Source organism: Gymnoscopelus braueri (assembly GCF_963280865.1).
Source record: "Gymnoscopelus braueri genome assembly, chromosome: 10".
NCBI lineage: Eukaryota > Metazoa > Chordata > Actinopteri > Myctophiformes > Myctophidae > Gymnoscopelus > Gymnoscopelus braueri.
Window position 1 is genome coordinate 40,715,978 of NC_137611.1, and position 17,843 is coordinate 40,733,820.

The following is a 17,843-nucleotide window of genomic DNA, read 5'->3' on the forward strand; positions in this document are numbered from 1 at the left end:
AGGTACCAGTGGGAAAATATGTGGACGAGATGTACACATCACCTTGTTGGCTGATCATGCCAGCTGTGTAGAGTCAATGTTACATGAAGAAACAATGAAATGTATTTCATGACAATTTAATGGTCACCTTTTCATAAATACAATACAAATACAAATCTAGAAGTAAGCTGAGGTCATGTCCAACATAAAACAATCTCTCTGGAGAAATGTGTTACACTGATGTACAGTATATTAAAAGGTTCAGATTTAGGTCCACAGAGTTTTCCAATTAGTCCTACCTATTTTCGATTTTGATTGGTTAATTGGAAAAAGTAACACTGATTTGGAGCTCCTCTCCAAAAGTTGGAACTATTTTGTACTTGAGGCAACCAGAGTGTTCCAAGCACTTATTTACCATAGAAATGCACGGTAGAAAGAAGCTGGCAGCTGAAAAAAAGCTTTCTGTGGACAGGGCCCCTTACTGTGCTGCACTGGTGAGCATTGGTTTTGTTGCCTCAAATTCAAACATCTTTAATCATGAACATGAAACAACAAAACAACTGTAGTTTCAGGACAGTGGTATGACTCATATACCACTCTACAGTCTATCATAGTACATACTGGGGGTTTTAAATAACAAAATACCTAATAATAATGTTATTTCACAAGCCATGAAGGGTCTTTGCTAATGGTCTCATTCTCTGGTCCCAAAATGGCTACGCCACTCGTCCTCTGGCCAACACCAAGATACCTGGAAGAATATAAAGACAAAATCAATTACAATCAATTTGCATTCTATCTATCGGATTTTCATGCCATTTGTATGCCGACTCTAAATCCATTTCAGAGTCCCAGTGTTGACACTAAAAGTAAGGTTTCACCTGCCACAGCAACACAGTGTATCCACTCATTCTGAGTCATCTCTTTAATCATAGCTCAATTTCTAAGTGAGGTAGAAGAAAGGTTGAGGTAAAACACATTACCTTCCAGCGACATCCACCAGGTCCTTGTCAGATACGCTGAAAAGCCTCTCCCTGTGAGCCTGTTTCATCTCATCGGTTACTCCACTCAGGAAACGCCCCATACCTGGAACAGGAGGGCATGTATTAGAAAGAAAATCACGCTTTAGAGGAACAACTTCTTTTCATTTTGGGACAATGGGGTCTTGAACTCAAAACAATGTACCATGTCTTCAAATACACACTTCAGTTTCAGTGTTTCTCTGAATATACTATAGCCACACAAAGACAACATAAATCACAATTAATGCTCTGAGGAGAGCAGGGCTGACCTTTGGCTGATGGAGCCACGGGAGAATCTACCGCGGAGAAGATAGACAGCTTGGCCTCATCAATGTCCTGCTGAGAGAACTGGCCCGCCTTGGCCCAGTCCACGCCCTTACGGAAAGCTGACAGGGTCTGCAATGAGTTCGGGTCTCTGGGGAAGATAGGAGGACAAGTTATGGTCCCATGATGATAGCAAATAGAGGCAGAGTCAGGCTTAAGGATCATGGAAGAAAGTTTAAGTAAATTATTGACGAAGTTAATTTAAAACGTGCATAATAGTTGTTAAATAAGATAAAAATTGTTTATGTATCCCACAGTTCTTTGCGAGGTCCCTCTACATTTAGTTGGATTCATTGTATGGGAGTTGATAAGCCTGACAGAAAATCTCATAATCCGTAATGGATATCAGCTAGCCTATACCTAAACAGGTAATAAAACTATAGTTTATTCAATTTAACCTACTAGCACAGGTTAAGCCAATCTCCCATAGCAATCGATCACACTGGTCTCATGAAACCTGTATTATGACATTAAAGTGACGATTCAGGTTTAATTCAATTAACCACTTAGACCCAAGCCCCCAGAACCACGGTAGAACAGTGAAGCGGCCAAGCCTGGTGGTCAAACCTGAGAATGCACTTAAAATGCTTCTGCGCGTGCATCTCCCGTTTGTGCGCATGCTCACGACGCGTCACGACCCATGGAACTAATGGAATGGATCCATATTGGTTCCTAGGAACCAATATTTCTTACTTCCGGGTGCTTCAAAACGCCACTGAGCACTTTAATAGAAATGAATAGCTGGGGGCGGGGCAATCTGCCCTCTAGTTATATTATACCTCTATGCTTAGACCCCTCTATACATAGTAAAACAGACCTGAGTTACAAATGTACTTGGTCTGCGCGTTTCCCTCTACATCAAATCTCTTCGCCAGAAATAACAGATCTACAAGCTCACAACACGTTGTGAAGTATTGTAACCTTGTAGATCGGTTTAAGACAACTGAATTGTTAGCTGATGCTTGTCATACTCCACAGCATGTTACTGCTTCCATAAAAAGACATGATATGATATGATATCATGATGATACTACCTACCTATATGAGTAGAAGGTGAAGAGACCGCCCCCTCCCATTCTGGCCCCACCTCCATAGGCTCCGCCCTTCTCTCGGATCTCACCGTGGAGAAACTTGGCCGTCATCATCCTCGCCAGGACGCACAGACTGATGGAGACAAGGTCAGGAATTCAGAGAGAGTCAGAGAGATATTAATCTGAGTGTTACAGATGTAAATGTATCTAACCCTGTAATTAGATTCAGCAAAAATGACTCTAAATGACTCATGCTGAAATGTCAGCCAATCAAATGACGTACTGAAACGTGATCCAATAAAATGTCATACTGATAAGTGATGCAATACAATGTCATACTGAGAAGTCATCCAATCATCCAATCGAAAGTCTTACTGGAAATTCACCAAGTAAAAACTTGTGCCAAAACATAATCCAGTAAGGAATCACACTGTGCTAGTACAGTACAGGTACATAAAGTACAGTTACCTGGCATAGTCCTGGTGGGTGAAGGGTACGGTGCGTATGCACTCGCTGACAAAGTTAACAGGGAAGGGAAGTGGATAGAAAGTCTTCATCTGACAAGGCTGGAACTCAGGTTCCTGCAGGGAGACGCATAGGTAGGTAGTACAGTAGGAAGGGATTCTGTGTTATCAAACGCTGGCGCCAGGATTCAATGAGGTGAATGGATATATTGCCACCATAATGGTTTAAAATGTATCTAAGAATTAATTTCTCTGCATGAATTGACAATAAGTGAATCTCTCTTTGACTTACAGAGATGAGTTTCCTGCAGGGTGACACTCCTGGTTCAGCTGAAGGGTCTAGAGGTCTCTGAGAAATGACAATAATGATCATGAATCAATCACAGCGTATTCTTCTGCTGTGTCATCATAGGACAGTGTTGTTGAACATGGGCAGGACTGTGTTTTCACACAACAAACACATCATTTGAGATGAGATGCAACCAGCTGTCATTTGATATAGGTTAGGATGTGCGTACGGACCGTACAACATTTCATTTTTATTGTTAAATACAAATTATACTTAGCAAAATGTATTAAAAGTCCACAATGTTTTGTAATACATTTTTATCCATTATAGAACATTACATTACATTCCCTCTCAGCCAATCAAGAGGACACAGGGATATCAACATTGTGAGTGACTAGAGTGGATTATACGAGCTGCTTTGTCGTAGTTAAACATTTGAACGGGGAAGTTAACCACTTAAACCCTCTGGTTTAGAGTCTAAAGTAAACCATACCTCGACAAGATGAGCTCTGACAGCTTTGCGTTCTTTCCTGTTGGTGCCGACGTCTTTTATGAAGTGATCTAAGTGTCCCGCTGCAGTAGACATTTTCTGAGGCGTAGCATTGACTGCACATCTACATGTATAGAAAAAAAATATATATATGTTTTTGTTGATCATAGTATATCGTCTCTGTCGGGTGGAAACCTCATATGTCCAAAACTGTTCAGGATTAAAATTCAAAAACAGCAAAAGTAGCAGATCGACAAGCTCAAAATGCATGCTTCCAGATCTGCGACTTTTGATACTTTTGTGAGGCTGTAGTATGATCAAGTAGGGTGTTAATTTACGAAAAAGGAAACAAATTAGAATATGAGATAGGAAGTTTCTGCCCGACAGCAACGATATACAAATGCACAATATTAATAACATGCTATACAATCTGTCAAAATAATATGAAATTAATACACATAACACAGAATAGAATTTATAGAAGGCCGGGAATTTGTCTATAAAGTCCATCAATAGCCAATATTCAGAAAGATAAGTTGAGCCCACCTCATATTGTCAGGGTTGAGGATGTGTCGCTTGATCCTGGGGAGCGTTCTGAGGACCTGGGTGAGGTCGGGCATCTCCGCTATCCGCTTCATGAACTTCACCTGTCAGTTAAACAATATAACGAAATATTAACCCATTAAGACCGGGAACGCATCTGTGTCATTTTAGATTTCTTTTGCTTTTCAAAAATAGCAGATATACAAGCTCGTAGCGCGGCACCGAGTGCCGTGCTACGAGCTTGTAAATATGCGATTTTTTTTTTAATCGTGAAAATTTGTGCAAATCTTATATATATTTTTAAAGCGAACATTTGTAACTCAAATCTTTGCTTCTGGCGGTCCCTGGAACAAAATGTTTTGAGATGGGAGTCCGCGGCCAAATACATATCATTTTGGGGGTCCTTGACATGAAAAAGTTTGAGAACCACTGATGTAGCAACATAGGTTTTTTCAAAAAACTGTTTGGATTTACAAAACATTTGTAGAATCGGCCTCAGGCCTTAATGGGTTAATGTGGGTTATGGTTGTCTGAGAAATCAATTTAGATTTGAGAACACAAACCGAGAGCACAGCTATTTATATATCTTAGTAATACCTGTGAAATAACCTTGCTGGCTTAAAAAGATTGTTATTATTATTTTTAATTTACTTTATTGTCCCCTTGGGGAACTTTGTCCTCTGCATTTAACCCATGCCAAGGAGCAGTGAGCAGCCACCATGCAGTGCTTGGGGACCAGTTGTAATGCCAGTGCCTTGGTCAAGGGCACTGGCAGAAGTACTGTACTGTACCTACTGTAGCATGCATGTTGTTTTAGTGTGAGAGGAAAGTACCCAGAGAAAACCCACGAGGAAAACATGCTAACTCAACACGGAAAGGCCACCCTTGCCAGGGTTCGAACCTGGCATCTTCCTGTTTACAATGTTCTACTCGTCTAGGTATCTTATCTAGGTATAATATCATTGCTGTCGGGGCAGAAACCTCTTATCCTCTTATTTTAGTCTTAGTTTTTTCGTAAATTAACACCCTACTTGATCATACTACAGCGTCACACAAAAGCATCTAAAGTAGCGGAGCGTTTTGAGCTTGTAGATCTGCTCCTTTTGCTACTTTTGAATTTGAATCCTGAAAAGTTTTGGACGTACAGTATGAGGTTTCCACACAACTAGAGACGATATACAGTCATTAAGGGTCACCTGGTCCATCCCTCCAAAGGTCTCCTGGAGGTCAGCAGCAGGGCTGAGACTGCGGGCTGCCCGTGACATGGCGTACATGTGACCAGAGTAGGAGATCCCATTGGACAGCTCCTGCGCTGACATCATCACCAGCACCCGGAGACGTTCCTCGTCATCAAAATGGGGGCTGGAGGACAACATGAATATGTTATCAAACACAATACCAAAGATATCGGGTTAGTAGCTCTATTTTCGCCAATGTTGTGTGACACTGCTGTAGTGTACGATGAAGTAGGTCAATTATTCGCCAAAAACATAAAAAGTTCAATTATGGAGTTACAGTACAAAGTTTCTGCACAACAGCGGAAAAAATTTAATTTACTCCATTTCATACATATTCGATATCTACTGCAAAACAATGTTATCTTTTTTGTTGTTGTTGAGCAAACACCTTATGTATGTATATACTGTATGATGTGGTTTTGTTACTTGACATTTTCCTTTGCTTATGATTTTCTATTTTGCAACTGCTGCTGGAAGCTTGTAAGGGAAATGATTGAACTTTAGTTAACTTATTTATTTTTAAATTATTTACTCTTTTACATCTGTAAATGTGTGATGTGACAATAAACTCAGGTCCAAAATGAGAATAAATGCCAGATCCAGTACCTGTTGAATATGTCGCTCCAAAGTTGGAACATATCGGGAAGGTTCCTTTCAAGACAGGATGAGTGCAGGAGCACGCCCTGGTGAAAGGGAATGATAAGACATTTACTACAATATCTTTCTATTGGTATGAAATGAAAACTGCTCCCAAAAGCTCACACTGCTATATCACCTGGTAGGTTTGTTTGTATGTACTTTATTCTAATTCTATTCTGAAGCAGAGAAGTATGCAGCGTTAACAATTGATGCAATGTTATCTTTACAGTGTTTTATAGCCAGGAGCCCCATCTCTGCATCCACATGTACACTGATCAAATCCCACCTGTGCCTCTGCTTTCCTACACTGTGAAATCTGACTAACAGAAAGTGTTAAAAACCCTTGAAAAATGTTACCCAATGGGCCCATTTGGTTACATTTGCACACTCCGTGTTAACACTATGGACTCTACTGTGCACTGTCTCAAATGAAGGAGGCCCACTCCCCATAGGTTCTCTTCTCATATTGACAGATTGGTTTTACTAACCTGCTCATACATGTCAAGGTCTGCAGAGTCAGGGAGGACCTGTGTGGAGACAGACATGCCCCCTGTCTTCAGCTCCATCTGCTGGGCCTGCTGTCTGTAGTCCAGAGAGCCACAGCCCATACTGACACACACACAAAAACACACACAGAGTGTTACACACCTTTCTAGAGTCTCAGAGGACAGAAGAAACATACAGTAGCAGCATATTTCACTTTCAATCTACCTACGCATGCATGCAAGCATCAGTGGGGATAATTAACACACACACACACACACACACACACACACACACACACACACCCCCCTCACCTGGTGATAACGCCACAGAACAGTGGGACATAGAGCCTGAGGTCCTCAGGCAGTGTGTTGAGACTACACATGGCTCTGAAGTACACCATGCCATTGGTGGGCTGCTCACAGTACTGCACTGGGATGCCACCTGGTGGAGAACAGGAGAGTGACATTCAGCCGTGTGAACCCTAGCCTCCCTATTATGGGCACGTCATAATAGGTTAACATTCGGTGAAATTAGCAGCTCTACAAACTCACAACGCATCACAACGCGACACGTTGTGAGATTGTAGATCAGCTAATTACAGTGAAGAGATTTGGTGTTGAAAAAAGGAGGCCCCCTGGGGGCTCCAATCAATGAAGCATATGAACCCCAGCATCCATATTTTGGGGGGGGAACATCTTTGGGGAGCCAATCTACAAGCTCACAACGCGTGGCAATGTTATACGTTGTGAGCTTAGATTGTATTTTTGGCAAAGAGGTTTGGTGTAGACTTGTCAGTTTAAAGTCTAGTACCTGCAGTTCCCATCTCAACCTGCGTGATGGGTATTGTGCGTTCTATGTCGGACACTTTCAGGGCAGGCAGACAGGAGGAGTCCTGGGTCTTACTCTGAGCTTCTAACAGCTCCAAACCTACAGGAGACAAAACGACAACAGAAATGATTTTCCTCATCATTTACAATGGAAACAAAATAGCCTTGTACGTTTTCAACAGTAAGTGCTTAGTTTTCTAATACTTTAAGAATATATAAACTAATATATACTAATCATAATTTCTGTAATAATTATCAAATGGCTGCATTTCCAAAGGTTTCATATCAGACCAATTTCATAGATTTCATATATCAGACCTTTCTCGTAGATCTCCTTTCTGTCGCTCTCAGACAGATTCTGGATCTTTTGCTGCAGTTTCTCCTCCTCAGCTTTGGCCTGTTTCTCCAAATAGGCATCGTCTGGGCTCATAGACAGGGTCAGCCTGTGGGTGTTCTCCTGTGTGGATGAGGGATTGAATTAAGAAAACATAGAAATAAATACAGAAATAACATCATCATCAAATCTCTGTCGGGCGAAGGGGCCATGTGTGGCCCCCAGAGGCCACGTTAGGGGTCGCCAGGGGCCCCTGGGTGCCACAGGCACAGAGTTGCTCCAATCCACACCAAACTGGGCACAAACACTGTTCAGGGGTCTGGCATAGTCACACCAGGGGCCATGTTAGGGGCCCCTAGGGGCTACAGCAGTCTTACATCAGTGTTTAACACTTCAAATGGCCATAACTCAGTGACCATTGCTCTGATCAGAGCAATATGGGACTGGATTTTCAGGCCGCATGAAAATCTAGCATGATAAAATTCTATAAATTGTCCAATGGTGGTCAGTCACCTTGAAGTAGTGCTGGACCTTGTCCTGGAGAAAGCGAGGGTTGTCCTTCAGAGTCTGTCTGAACATGGACACACTGTGGCTGATCTGTAACAGTTCAACTGGGTCTCCATCATGGTTCCAACACGATGCTATGTACTGAACACACACACACACACACACACACACACACACACACACACACACACACACACACACACACACACACACACACACACACACACACACACACACACACACACACACACACACACACACACACACACACACACACACACACACACACACACACACACACACACGGCATGAAATTGCGGGGAAAATATATAAATTATATAATCTATAATTCCACTGAAGTAACTATTTGGGCATTGAGAAATATACATTCCATTATAAATATGTATTTTTTTTTTTTAGCAAAGAGCATTATCACAGTGTGTGTGGGTTTTGTTTGCACATTTCACCATTAGAACTCATTGTGACTTTGCTATATTGACATGAAATGGTTTCAAACAAGACAACCTCAGATTACTGACTAGCTGCTGAATACCATGAACTACTGCTGAACTGTGTCCTTTGTGGGTGGTTGGAAATACGGTAGGAGAATGCTTTCTATAGAATACTGACAGAAAAATAAACAGGTTTAGAGCTGCCTTACCCTGGACAATCTATGGAAATGTTAACATCCCTGATTTTGTTTACGTACACTGTTTTGAAATTGTTTCTTTTGGTATACAGCAACATAAGAAGCAGAAGGCGGCAAAAAGATAATTCAAGGATGAAATGCACAGAAACGTATTGTGATATGCTGACATTTTGAGCAACGTAATACTGTATACCGAGCATTTGTTTGTGGTGGAGGTCAGAGTCAGACCGTAGATATGTGGGAGAAAGACAGTCAAACAATGCGGTCGTATAAACAATGTGACATTTACAATTCCATTTAATTTGTTATTTTCTTCACTGTGTTGTGTTATTTCTTCACTAAGACACTTGGGGCTTTCATCAGAGCACTGAGGAACCATATGTTTTCTTTTTGTCTGCCTCAGTGAAAAAAAAAGAAAAGAAACATTTTAAACACATTTTGTCATCAGTGCAAGTATGTTCTCATAAGTCTGAAGCTGTGATGATATGCACTGCTTGGTCTTAAGCGCAGTGGAGTCAAGGTTACTAACGTACCATAACATCAACAGGCAATTTTATGGATTAGCTTTTCATGGTAATTGGAGAGAGAGAGAGGATATTTATAAATAAAAATAACAAATGTCTGTACTTACTGAGGCCAGAGACAGGCCAAAGCTTGTAGACTGGTGTTTCATCTGGATTTCTATTTTATGGAGAAGAGCCTCGATCCTCTCCTCTTCAAAGCCATTCCTGTGTTAGCAGATCAAGATAAATGATCAGTATCACCATATTTTAATTAGATTCCACTGCATGTGGTATGTATTCATTACATTACATTCACTGTGTGTGGCTTTTTGCTTCACTGAGTTTTATTATATGATATAATCATATAGTCATGATATAGTATCATACTCATTAGATACAATGTATATCTACTAAGTATGATACAATACGTACTGGATGATGTCATCAATGGTTTGGTTGATTATGTGTTTGACTCTCTCGATGTCCTCTTCAGCCATTCCCTGGAGTCCAATGCTGAACGATGCCTCTTTGGTGCTGCCATCATACCTGGACAACACAAGATTTACATGGAGTCAAACAGGTTCTTAATGACATGAGAACACATAAACAGCATTTTCTCTATTAATATCAATGATTAATTTATACATTGACAAAGAGGTTGAATTATTTTTGAATGAGTCTTGAATAATGTTTCTGAATGTTTCTTGTGGTGTTGGTGTACAGTGGACATACCCTACAACTGAGGAGAAGTCTGTTCCCAACTTGGGTTCAATGAGGGCCTTGTAGAAGGGAGAGTTGGGCCCAGAGATCATCAGAGATGACAACAAACTGAGGGTGAAGCCTTCAAATGTATCTGTGATGCTGGACAGAGGGAACATAACAGATGTCAGCATTTTATCCCAAAACAAAACAGCCTGTGATGACCATGTTTGTTCCATTCTATTGGAGTCTATTCCAGTATGTCATGAAACAACATGAACAGACACTGTAACAGAGCATTATTGATGGTCTCTAAGCAATAAAGACAGAGCATTATGTCCAAATAGCAGTACAAACTCATAATGCTCCAATTTTACACAGTGAGCGTTAAAACTGTGTTGTGTTAAGACAGTATCATCTCTACCATTTAAAAAGCAACACTGTACTTAATAATACCCTAACAGTAAAGTTTTTTTATATAGTGTAAATTTAGTTAATGACTCATTTATATAGCATTAAAAAAAGGGGGTGTCGGGCACCGCAATAATACCCTATACTGGGCCACCACGGGTGAAATTCCTATACTGTGACAGCCCTAACTGGTAGAACTTACTCTACCAGTAGATAGCACATACACAGTGGTGGTGATGTTACTGGTATTGTACAGGGAGGACTTACTCTCCCAGTAGATAGCTCATACACAGTGTGTTCTGTTTGGCAGGGTCTGGAGCCATGGCATCAGGGCTGCATGTCACATGGTCCTCCCTCTGGGAAAAGAAACACCATAATGAATAACACCCAACACACAGTTTGACCATTTTAATCATATTTAAAGACCCAGTAAAGGAAATTCAATGATGTCTTTCTAAACACAGTATAAATGTTAAAAGGGTATGGCTGAAAACATGTAAAACATTAATATAAAAATGGGAATTATCAACATGTTTTACTTTTTGATTATCTTCTATGAAATACAGTATAAAATAAATTAAAAAATAGATTGTTGTCTTACGGGGCTGGTCCAGTGAGGCTGTGAGGGGACCTGTGTGTTGGGCTCCGTGCGTTCGAATCTGGACAAAGCCTCCTCATTGATCTGTTCGAGATGCTGCTCCAATGGCAGGTCTCCATAGGTGAAGAACCTGGGGAGAGGTGGGGAAGGGTAAGAAGAAGATGCCAAAAAAATAGGTTACACTTAAATGACAGCTTACTATCTTTCTCATATTGTGTCTTTGTGTGTACAGTATGTGTGGTATTTCTGAGGTATGACTGTGTGTGTACCGGGCATTGCTGGGGTGATAGTGTGTGGCGTGGAAGTGCTTGAGTTGTTTCCAGGAGAGGTCAGGGATGTCCAATGGTTCTCCTCCTGACACCACAGAGTAAGTGTGGTCTGGGTACAGCTTGTTCTGTAGGTGCTGGGCGTACACACGCTCATTGTCGGACTGGGAAAACGAAAACATTGGAACATTGTTTAATGTTGTAAGGAAAGTACAGTTACATTTTTAGATCAGGTCTGAATATACTGCAGTACTGGACGTCTATCATCGCTGTACAAGATGTGAGGCTGTGTCGCTGTTCTCCCTGTCCGTGTTAACGCAGGCCGATTCTACAAATGCCTTCTAAATCAGTAGTTCTCACACTTTCAAGATTTTTTTTTAGAAGATTCTAAAATAGCAGATGTACAAGCTTGCAGCACGGCACTACTATGCTCCAACTCTACATACCATTAAACAAGTACTTTGCTGATTATAAACATCAGAATCGGTTTACTTGTCTTGTCTTTATTTGGAGTGTTGTTAGCACAGGAAAAAGGTGTTATGTGCCTCTAAAGCGATGTGTAGAAAGTTACTCAATTGATGTCACTCAAGCAAATTTCTCTGTCTTTCCACTGCTCACTCTAGAGAGAGAGAACACTTTTAGAAAACTTGTTTCACATAATACTTCAAAGGACGAGTAAGTCTCCCCTTACTCTTTGTAAACCGTTGCTATTGCATTCTATTCTATTGAATCTCTTAATAACTCCCTAAATGAATTATAACCTTTGCATAAATTATGCTTCACAAATTAAATTGATTAACTACCATTTTATCACATATCAGAGAACTGCATGCACACAGTCAACATGCACAACCTCATCCTTGTACACGTGCATTTATCTACGACTGAGGTAGTGAGGTAGCTTTGTTGCAAATACAGTGAACTTACAAAAGCCCCCTTCATTTCGTTGAACACAATTCCTTTAAATACAAGAGGGGAGTTGGGGTCTTTTGGGTCCTCATTCTCCAGCCTCCAGCCCTCCTGCCTGTAAGATTAATACACATCATTATGGCTCTACCAGACCTGGATTAAATAGAATTGGCAAATACCTGTTGTGGAGATGGGTGGGGGTGGGGTTTACCACACAAGACAGTACGACGATGCCCAGAATGTTAAGACAATCAGAGGAGATCATTTTGAAAATCAATTTAGCATACTTTTCTGTGACCGACTTGCCTGACTGTCTCAAGTTTTTCTGATGCGGTAGAACCCACACACTTAGTACGCCAAACAAGTTAACACAAACATAATTTAGATCTGCCATATTAGCTACAGAATACTGACCAAAAGTCTTGCTCTCGTAGACATGGAAAAAACACTGCGTCCAGGTAGACTGACAGAAGGTTCTGGAAGTCCTTCGCATTTTGTGTGGAGAATGGATACATGGTGTAGTCACTGGCTATGAATAAAGAATGAAAATGATACATGTTGACAAACAAGCTCTGAATGATAAATACTACAGTAGCTGCACACTACAGTATGAGGTTAATATGACATAAATGTGCTTTGGCACATAAAGCAGTGACAAACCAATACTGACAAAATACACAAACATGCAGGACTCACATATAGTGTAAACGGATATTGCAGAATATACAATCAAAAAGTAAATTCGATAACACATTAGGCCAGTGGTGTGTTCTAGTTTTTTTTTGAAGGTATACTATGATTATTCCCTGCCTCCCACACGCACGGCATGCGCGCGTCTATAATTAATTAAATGTAAAAAATGTGCACGCGCGCTTTGCGCGCGTGTGTGGCCCACAAAAATATTGCATGTGAAAATTTTCCGCGCGCTTCGCACGCGTGTGTGTCTCGCTCTGTAATGTCTGTCTTGCTCTCGTTCTGTCTCTCGTACCACTCTCGGTTCCTTGTTTGTTTTTGTTGTTGGCGCTGCCTGTCTCACTCTTCCGGGGCTTTACCTGCTGGGGCCAGTGTTGCCATGTCCGCGTATTATAAGCGACTTTGGGCTTGTTTTTCTGTAAAGTTTTCTTGTAAAATGTTGGTCGTTGTGGGTTGCGTTTTTTTGGGGCTTGTTTCTAAAGTGTACTTGCTTAGGCTTGCTTCAAAAAATAGCGTAGGTTTTAAGTGCTCATGTGGCCTAAGTTGCTTCTTTTGGGCTTGTTTTCATAGAACTGGTTGCTTATTTCTCTCGCAAAATCTGGCAACACTGGCTGGTGAATGAAATCACAGAAGACTCGTCCCTAAACACACTCGCCCCGGGTCTAATCCGGCGGCCTCTGTCCACGAAATGAATGGGGGCGAGTGTGTTTTGGGGCGAGCGTTCCGGTTACCACCGGAACGCTCGCCCAGAATCGTTTTTTTTTTACTCTCTCTCGCTTTGCTGCCTGAGCCCTGAGCAGCACAGTGCACGTTAACGCCAGTCAGTCAGCGCCGTCAGTTAGCGTATCAGAGCGTATCAGCGTTGCAGATACGCTGTTTTGAACAGTTTTTGAAGGTGGCGACGAAAAAAAATCTCAAGGTGTACGACGTACACAGCATCTGACGGTAGAACCCACCACTGCATTAGGCAGCAGACTAATCTCATAACATAACACTGATATAGCAGATAATGACAGAAAGTATCATATGAAATAAGTATCAAAGTGTGTAAATCTGCAGTCTTATAGAGAACAATCGTGACATGTCACATTGTATAATGGGAAAAAAGGTTTGTGTGTGAGTTGAATTGACTACCTGTCAGATAGTGCAATGACTTAAGACTATGACCAAAGTCAGTCAATGTATGCTTGGATGTTTTAACCTTCAGAAAACAAAAAAGTAAAGGCAGATTTCTGACTTGGCAGAATAGACCTGTGTTGGCAATTTTCCAATGGGAGCTGATAATATCTACATGCCATTTGTCACGAAACTGTCTGCTACACATAGACTAGCCTGAGGCCGATTTTAAAATCGGCTTCTAAATCCTAATCCTAAAAAAAATAAAAGAATCATGTCGCTATCTAAAATGACACAGATGCTTTTCCGGATTGAAAGGTATAACAACATATAGGCTTTACAGGTCTAAATGGCCTAGTAGTAGTGATTGACTCCCTGTCTGGCTGTCATACCATAAAACCTGTAGCTGTTATAATGGCCTAATGTTGACAGGTGTCATAGCACCAGCCACACTGCACGATCGGTCTTGACACAGGCAGAAATCTATCGTAGCCTCCGACGGCCCGGATCGGCTCGTAGACGGCCGTCCATGACCGTGTCACATTGAATGACCTGAGACTTTAACGATGAACGCTTTTGTCACAAAGTGGAAATTCAGTGATTGGGACTGGGATCATTACAAACTAATAAAATAACCCTTGTTGTAAAAAAAATAAGTTGTCCTTTAAGACAGTCGATATCGTACAGTGTGTGGTAAATAGTAAATGGTCAGTGTGTGGTCAATGGTGAGGTGGTCTCTCTCAATAAGCACACACATTGAGACACATTCCACATTGTACCTTGTTACATTATGAGCCGTTATTACATTATGAGTTGCTACATACCTGTAAAGGCGTTCATGAACGTGGAGAGTGACCTGTTGAGCATCTTGAAGAAGGGGTCTCGACAGGGGTACTTCTCTGAGCCACACAACACGGTGTGTTCCAGAATGTGTGGGACCCCCGTACTGTCCATGGGAGTGGTCCTGAGCATAACGCTGGAACAGTAACAGTACAGTTAACCTGGCGGAACTCATGTATCTCTAAAATATATCATCGCTGTCAGGGCAGAAACCTCTTATCTCCATATTCAAACTTTTTTTCTTCTTCATAAATTAAGGCCATACTTTCAGCGGCACACAAAAGCATCAAAAGTTTTGCTACTTTAGAATTTGAATCCTGAAAAGTAACAGTTTTGGACGGTTTCCACCCAACAGAGACGATATGCAACAGTGATGGTATTTTGAGATGCTGTGTGTCACGTTATGTTATCAAATAGATTTAGGCCAACCTGAAGAGATTGTTGGAGTCATCCCTGGCAGCATGTAGATACTGGGCTCCGGTTTTATCATGGGTCAGCTTTACCGCTGTGAGGAACAGGTCAGGGACTGCTACAACCTGCGCAAATTAATGACAATTATAAGTTTTGACTTAAATTCTGCTAATGATGGTAAGGTAACATGCGTTCATTTGTTTATTTTCCAAGCTGTCATGGTGGAGCGTCGTCAGTGTGCTGGAGAAAGTTTAACCACTTGCCCCATTAAAAATGTTTTAAAAAACAGATAAAACAGCTATATTTATACTCTTCTGAAAAAAACGTCTAAATGTTTGAACATTTTGCTTAAGCCTATAAAAGGGAAGTGGTTAAGTTGAGGTTGGTCTTCGCTGTACCTCTCGGACAGTGAAGCCATGGATCTTCTGTCCTGCCTGGTACTGCAACGCTCTCTCCTTGGCTGAGGTGCTCTGCAACCTCCATGCACGTTGTCCTCTGAAACTAGAAGAACACAGATTACTATTAGGACTAGCCCTAGAATGACTGATATTACATTACATTCACTTTTATTATCATTGTTGTTGTTGTTATTATTATTTACTGACACATTCTCTGCATGCGATGGGGCCTGAAAGGATTGCAGTAGGACTGAACAATATGTAAACTTCTTTCGGTGAGCACATACACAGTATGTGTTTTATAACTATGGTGGTGATGGTGGTTCTCAAATTTGGGTTCGGGGACCCCCAGGGGCTCTTGAGGGGGTTCCAGAGGGTCCCTAGCTAAACCAAATTGAACCTTATGGTGCTATAACTCTGATAGGGTACAAATGGAACCAAATAGACCCTACCCTCTCAGAGTTATGGTGGTCTGTGGTCTAATGCAGGGGTTCTCAAAGTGGGGTCCGGGGGGTCCTTGAGTGGGTGCCAGGGTTTCTCCAGCCAAATTAGTTGTTTAAAAAAAAACACAAATCTTGTATGCGGGGTCCTTGGTACAACATATTTTCAGTTGGGGGTCCGCGGCCATATACACATTAATTTAGGGATCCTTGACATGAAAACGTTTGAGAACCACTGGTGTGTGGTAATTAATCACACCTGTTGTTTGGTGCCCCGCCCCCATACTCTATGTGCTCACTGGAGACAGAATGTGGTCCATGTTGTGAAGCTCTGGGAAAAGTGGATACCATATAGATTTCACGTTTTCTGGCATAACTTTCAAATGGATATGAAACTAGAGGACAAAAGCTGAGCCCAACTCGCAGCAATTCATTATTGGGTGAGTACACAAAGGAGTCTGCTACACGGTTTCCCCTGTCGGGAGGGCATGGAATAATGGAGTACATGAAATGTTTAAAATATATCCAGTGGTGGAAGAAGTACTCACATTTTATACTTAAGTAAAAGTACCAATACCACAATGTAGGAATACTCTGTTACAAATAAAAGTCCGGTATTCAAAATGTACTTGAGTAAAAGTAGTGGAGTTAAAGTGTTTAAAATTGGAAATACTCCAGTAAAGTAAAAGTACCTCAAAATTGTACTCAAGTACAGTACAGTACTTGAGTACACCACTGTATATCACAGCCATTCTGGGGGGCAATTGGGACGAGTTTACGGTGGGGTTACATCAGTTGTTGTAGCCATGGTTCACATGACGCTCGTGTCATGGTATGACAGTCATGTTTCAGGGCTACAGTTGTTGCATCATACATTTAATTATTATTGAAATGATAGTAATCAAATGATGTAGCCACCAGACCTAACCGTTACCTCGTATATCACGTAGTTTAGAATGAGTTTATAGACTCACCTTAGACAGCCAAGTTTCTGGAGCACCGTTTTCGTTTGCCTAAACATCGCTTCTTATTGTCTCTCAAATGTTATTAGGTTAATAAACAGTTCCAAAATCGTTCTATAGGTGAAAACACATAATCATAACATATCTACTAATTGTATCTTCAATGAATCTAAATGTTTCCCAGAGCATCTCTCTGTCCATGCCCTCTCTCATGCCTGACACATTGGAGTCGGTGGTGCGCATGAAAAACAAAGCAGCACCTGCGCGGAGCACGGATTGTTAAACTACTAAGTGACGGACGGTCATCGCATTGAGCTGTGCGTCATTCCCATCCACATGGCTTGGAGATCGACTAACACAACAGCCTCGTTGAGCCGATCCTCGGCGCCCGTGACCGTCACCTTGACCGACCAATATCCTCGTGTATGATTGGTCGAGCCGGGGGAAGAACAGCCGACGTGATTGGGTAATCTTTGTTTAGGAAGTTACCAAATCATGACGCATTGGTTACATATAGATAGTTTTCTGTGAAGGACACAAGTGTTGTTTTTTCTTCACCCAACCACCATTATAGTATTACATTTGAACTTATTTTATACATTTATATTCTACATTGAGTCCCCGCATCAACGTTTATGTCGTAGGCCTACTAAAGATAGGTCTATGGTTGTGTATTTGTTTTTGGGACCAGCAGAGGTCGCTAGAATACAGGTTTTGTTTGATTGAATAGGCTCTAGGCTAGGCACTGCAGCCATAGTATCACTTCCTTCACAGG

The 17,843-nt window shown here is 41.4% G+C and overlaps 1 protein-coding gene across 1 annotated transcript; it reads right to left on the reverse strand.

Annotated features, from left to right (window-relative positions):
- Positions 1–4: 4 nt before the first annotated feature.
- On the reverse strand, positions 5–17,420 carry pitrm1 (pitrilysin metallopeptidase 1). The gene is made up of 27 exons (XM_080440485.1): positions 17,081–17,420; positions 15,667–15,769; positions 15,287–15,393; positions 14,842–14,993; positions 12,623–12,737; positions 12,227–12,323; positions 11,303–11,463; positions 11,037–11,163; positions 10,703–10,791; positions 10,058–10,186; positions 9,758–9,871; positions 9,454–9,550; positions 8,180–8,314; positions 7,651–7,789; positions 7,316–7,432; positions 6,817–6,946; positions 6,508–6,628; positions 5,987–6,063; positions 5,339–5,504; positions 4,146–4,246; positions 3,603–3,723; positions 3,113–3,169; positions 2,825–2,937; positions 2,364–2,489; positions 1,271–1,416; positions 963–1,065; positions 5–730 (listed from the first exon to the last, which is right to left on the reverse strand). The coding sequence occupies exons 1-27, from the start codon at positions 17,125–17,127 to the stop codon at positions 637–639; spliced, it is 3,084 nt and encodes a 1,027-aa protein (XP_080296611.1). The 5' UTR covers positions 17,128–17,420; the 3' UTR covers positions 5–636.
- Between the last annotated feature and the right edge of the window lie 423 nt (positions 17,421–17,843).

What these genes read in the sequence shown, in the direction of transcription:
- pitrm1 (XM_080440485.1), bottom strand. Translation starts at nt 17,127, where the DNA reads ATGTTTAGGCAAACGAAAACGGTGCTCCAGAAACTTGGCTGTCTAAG. An exon ending in ATGAGCTATCTACTGGGAGA is followed by an intron (nt 10,187 to 10,702) that starts GTAAGTCCTCCC and finishes CCCTCTGTCCAG; the next exon opens with CATCACAGATACATTTGAAG. An exon ending in AGGTCCAGCACTACTTCAAG is followed by an intron (nt 7,790 to 8,179) that starts GTGACTGACCAC and finishes TCATCCACACAG; the next exon opens with GAGAACACCCACAGGCTGAC.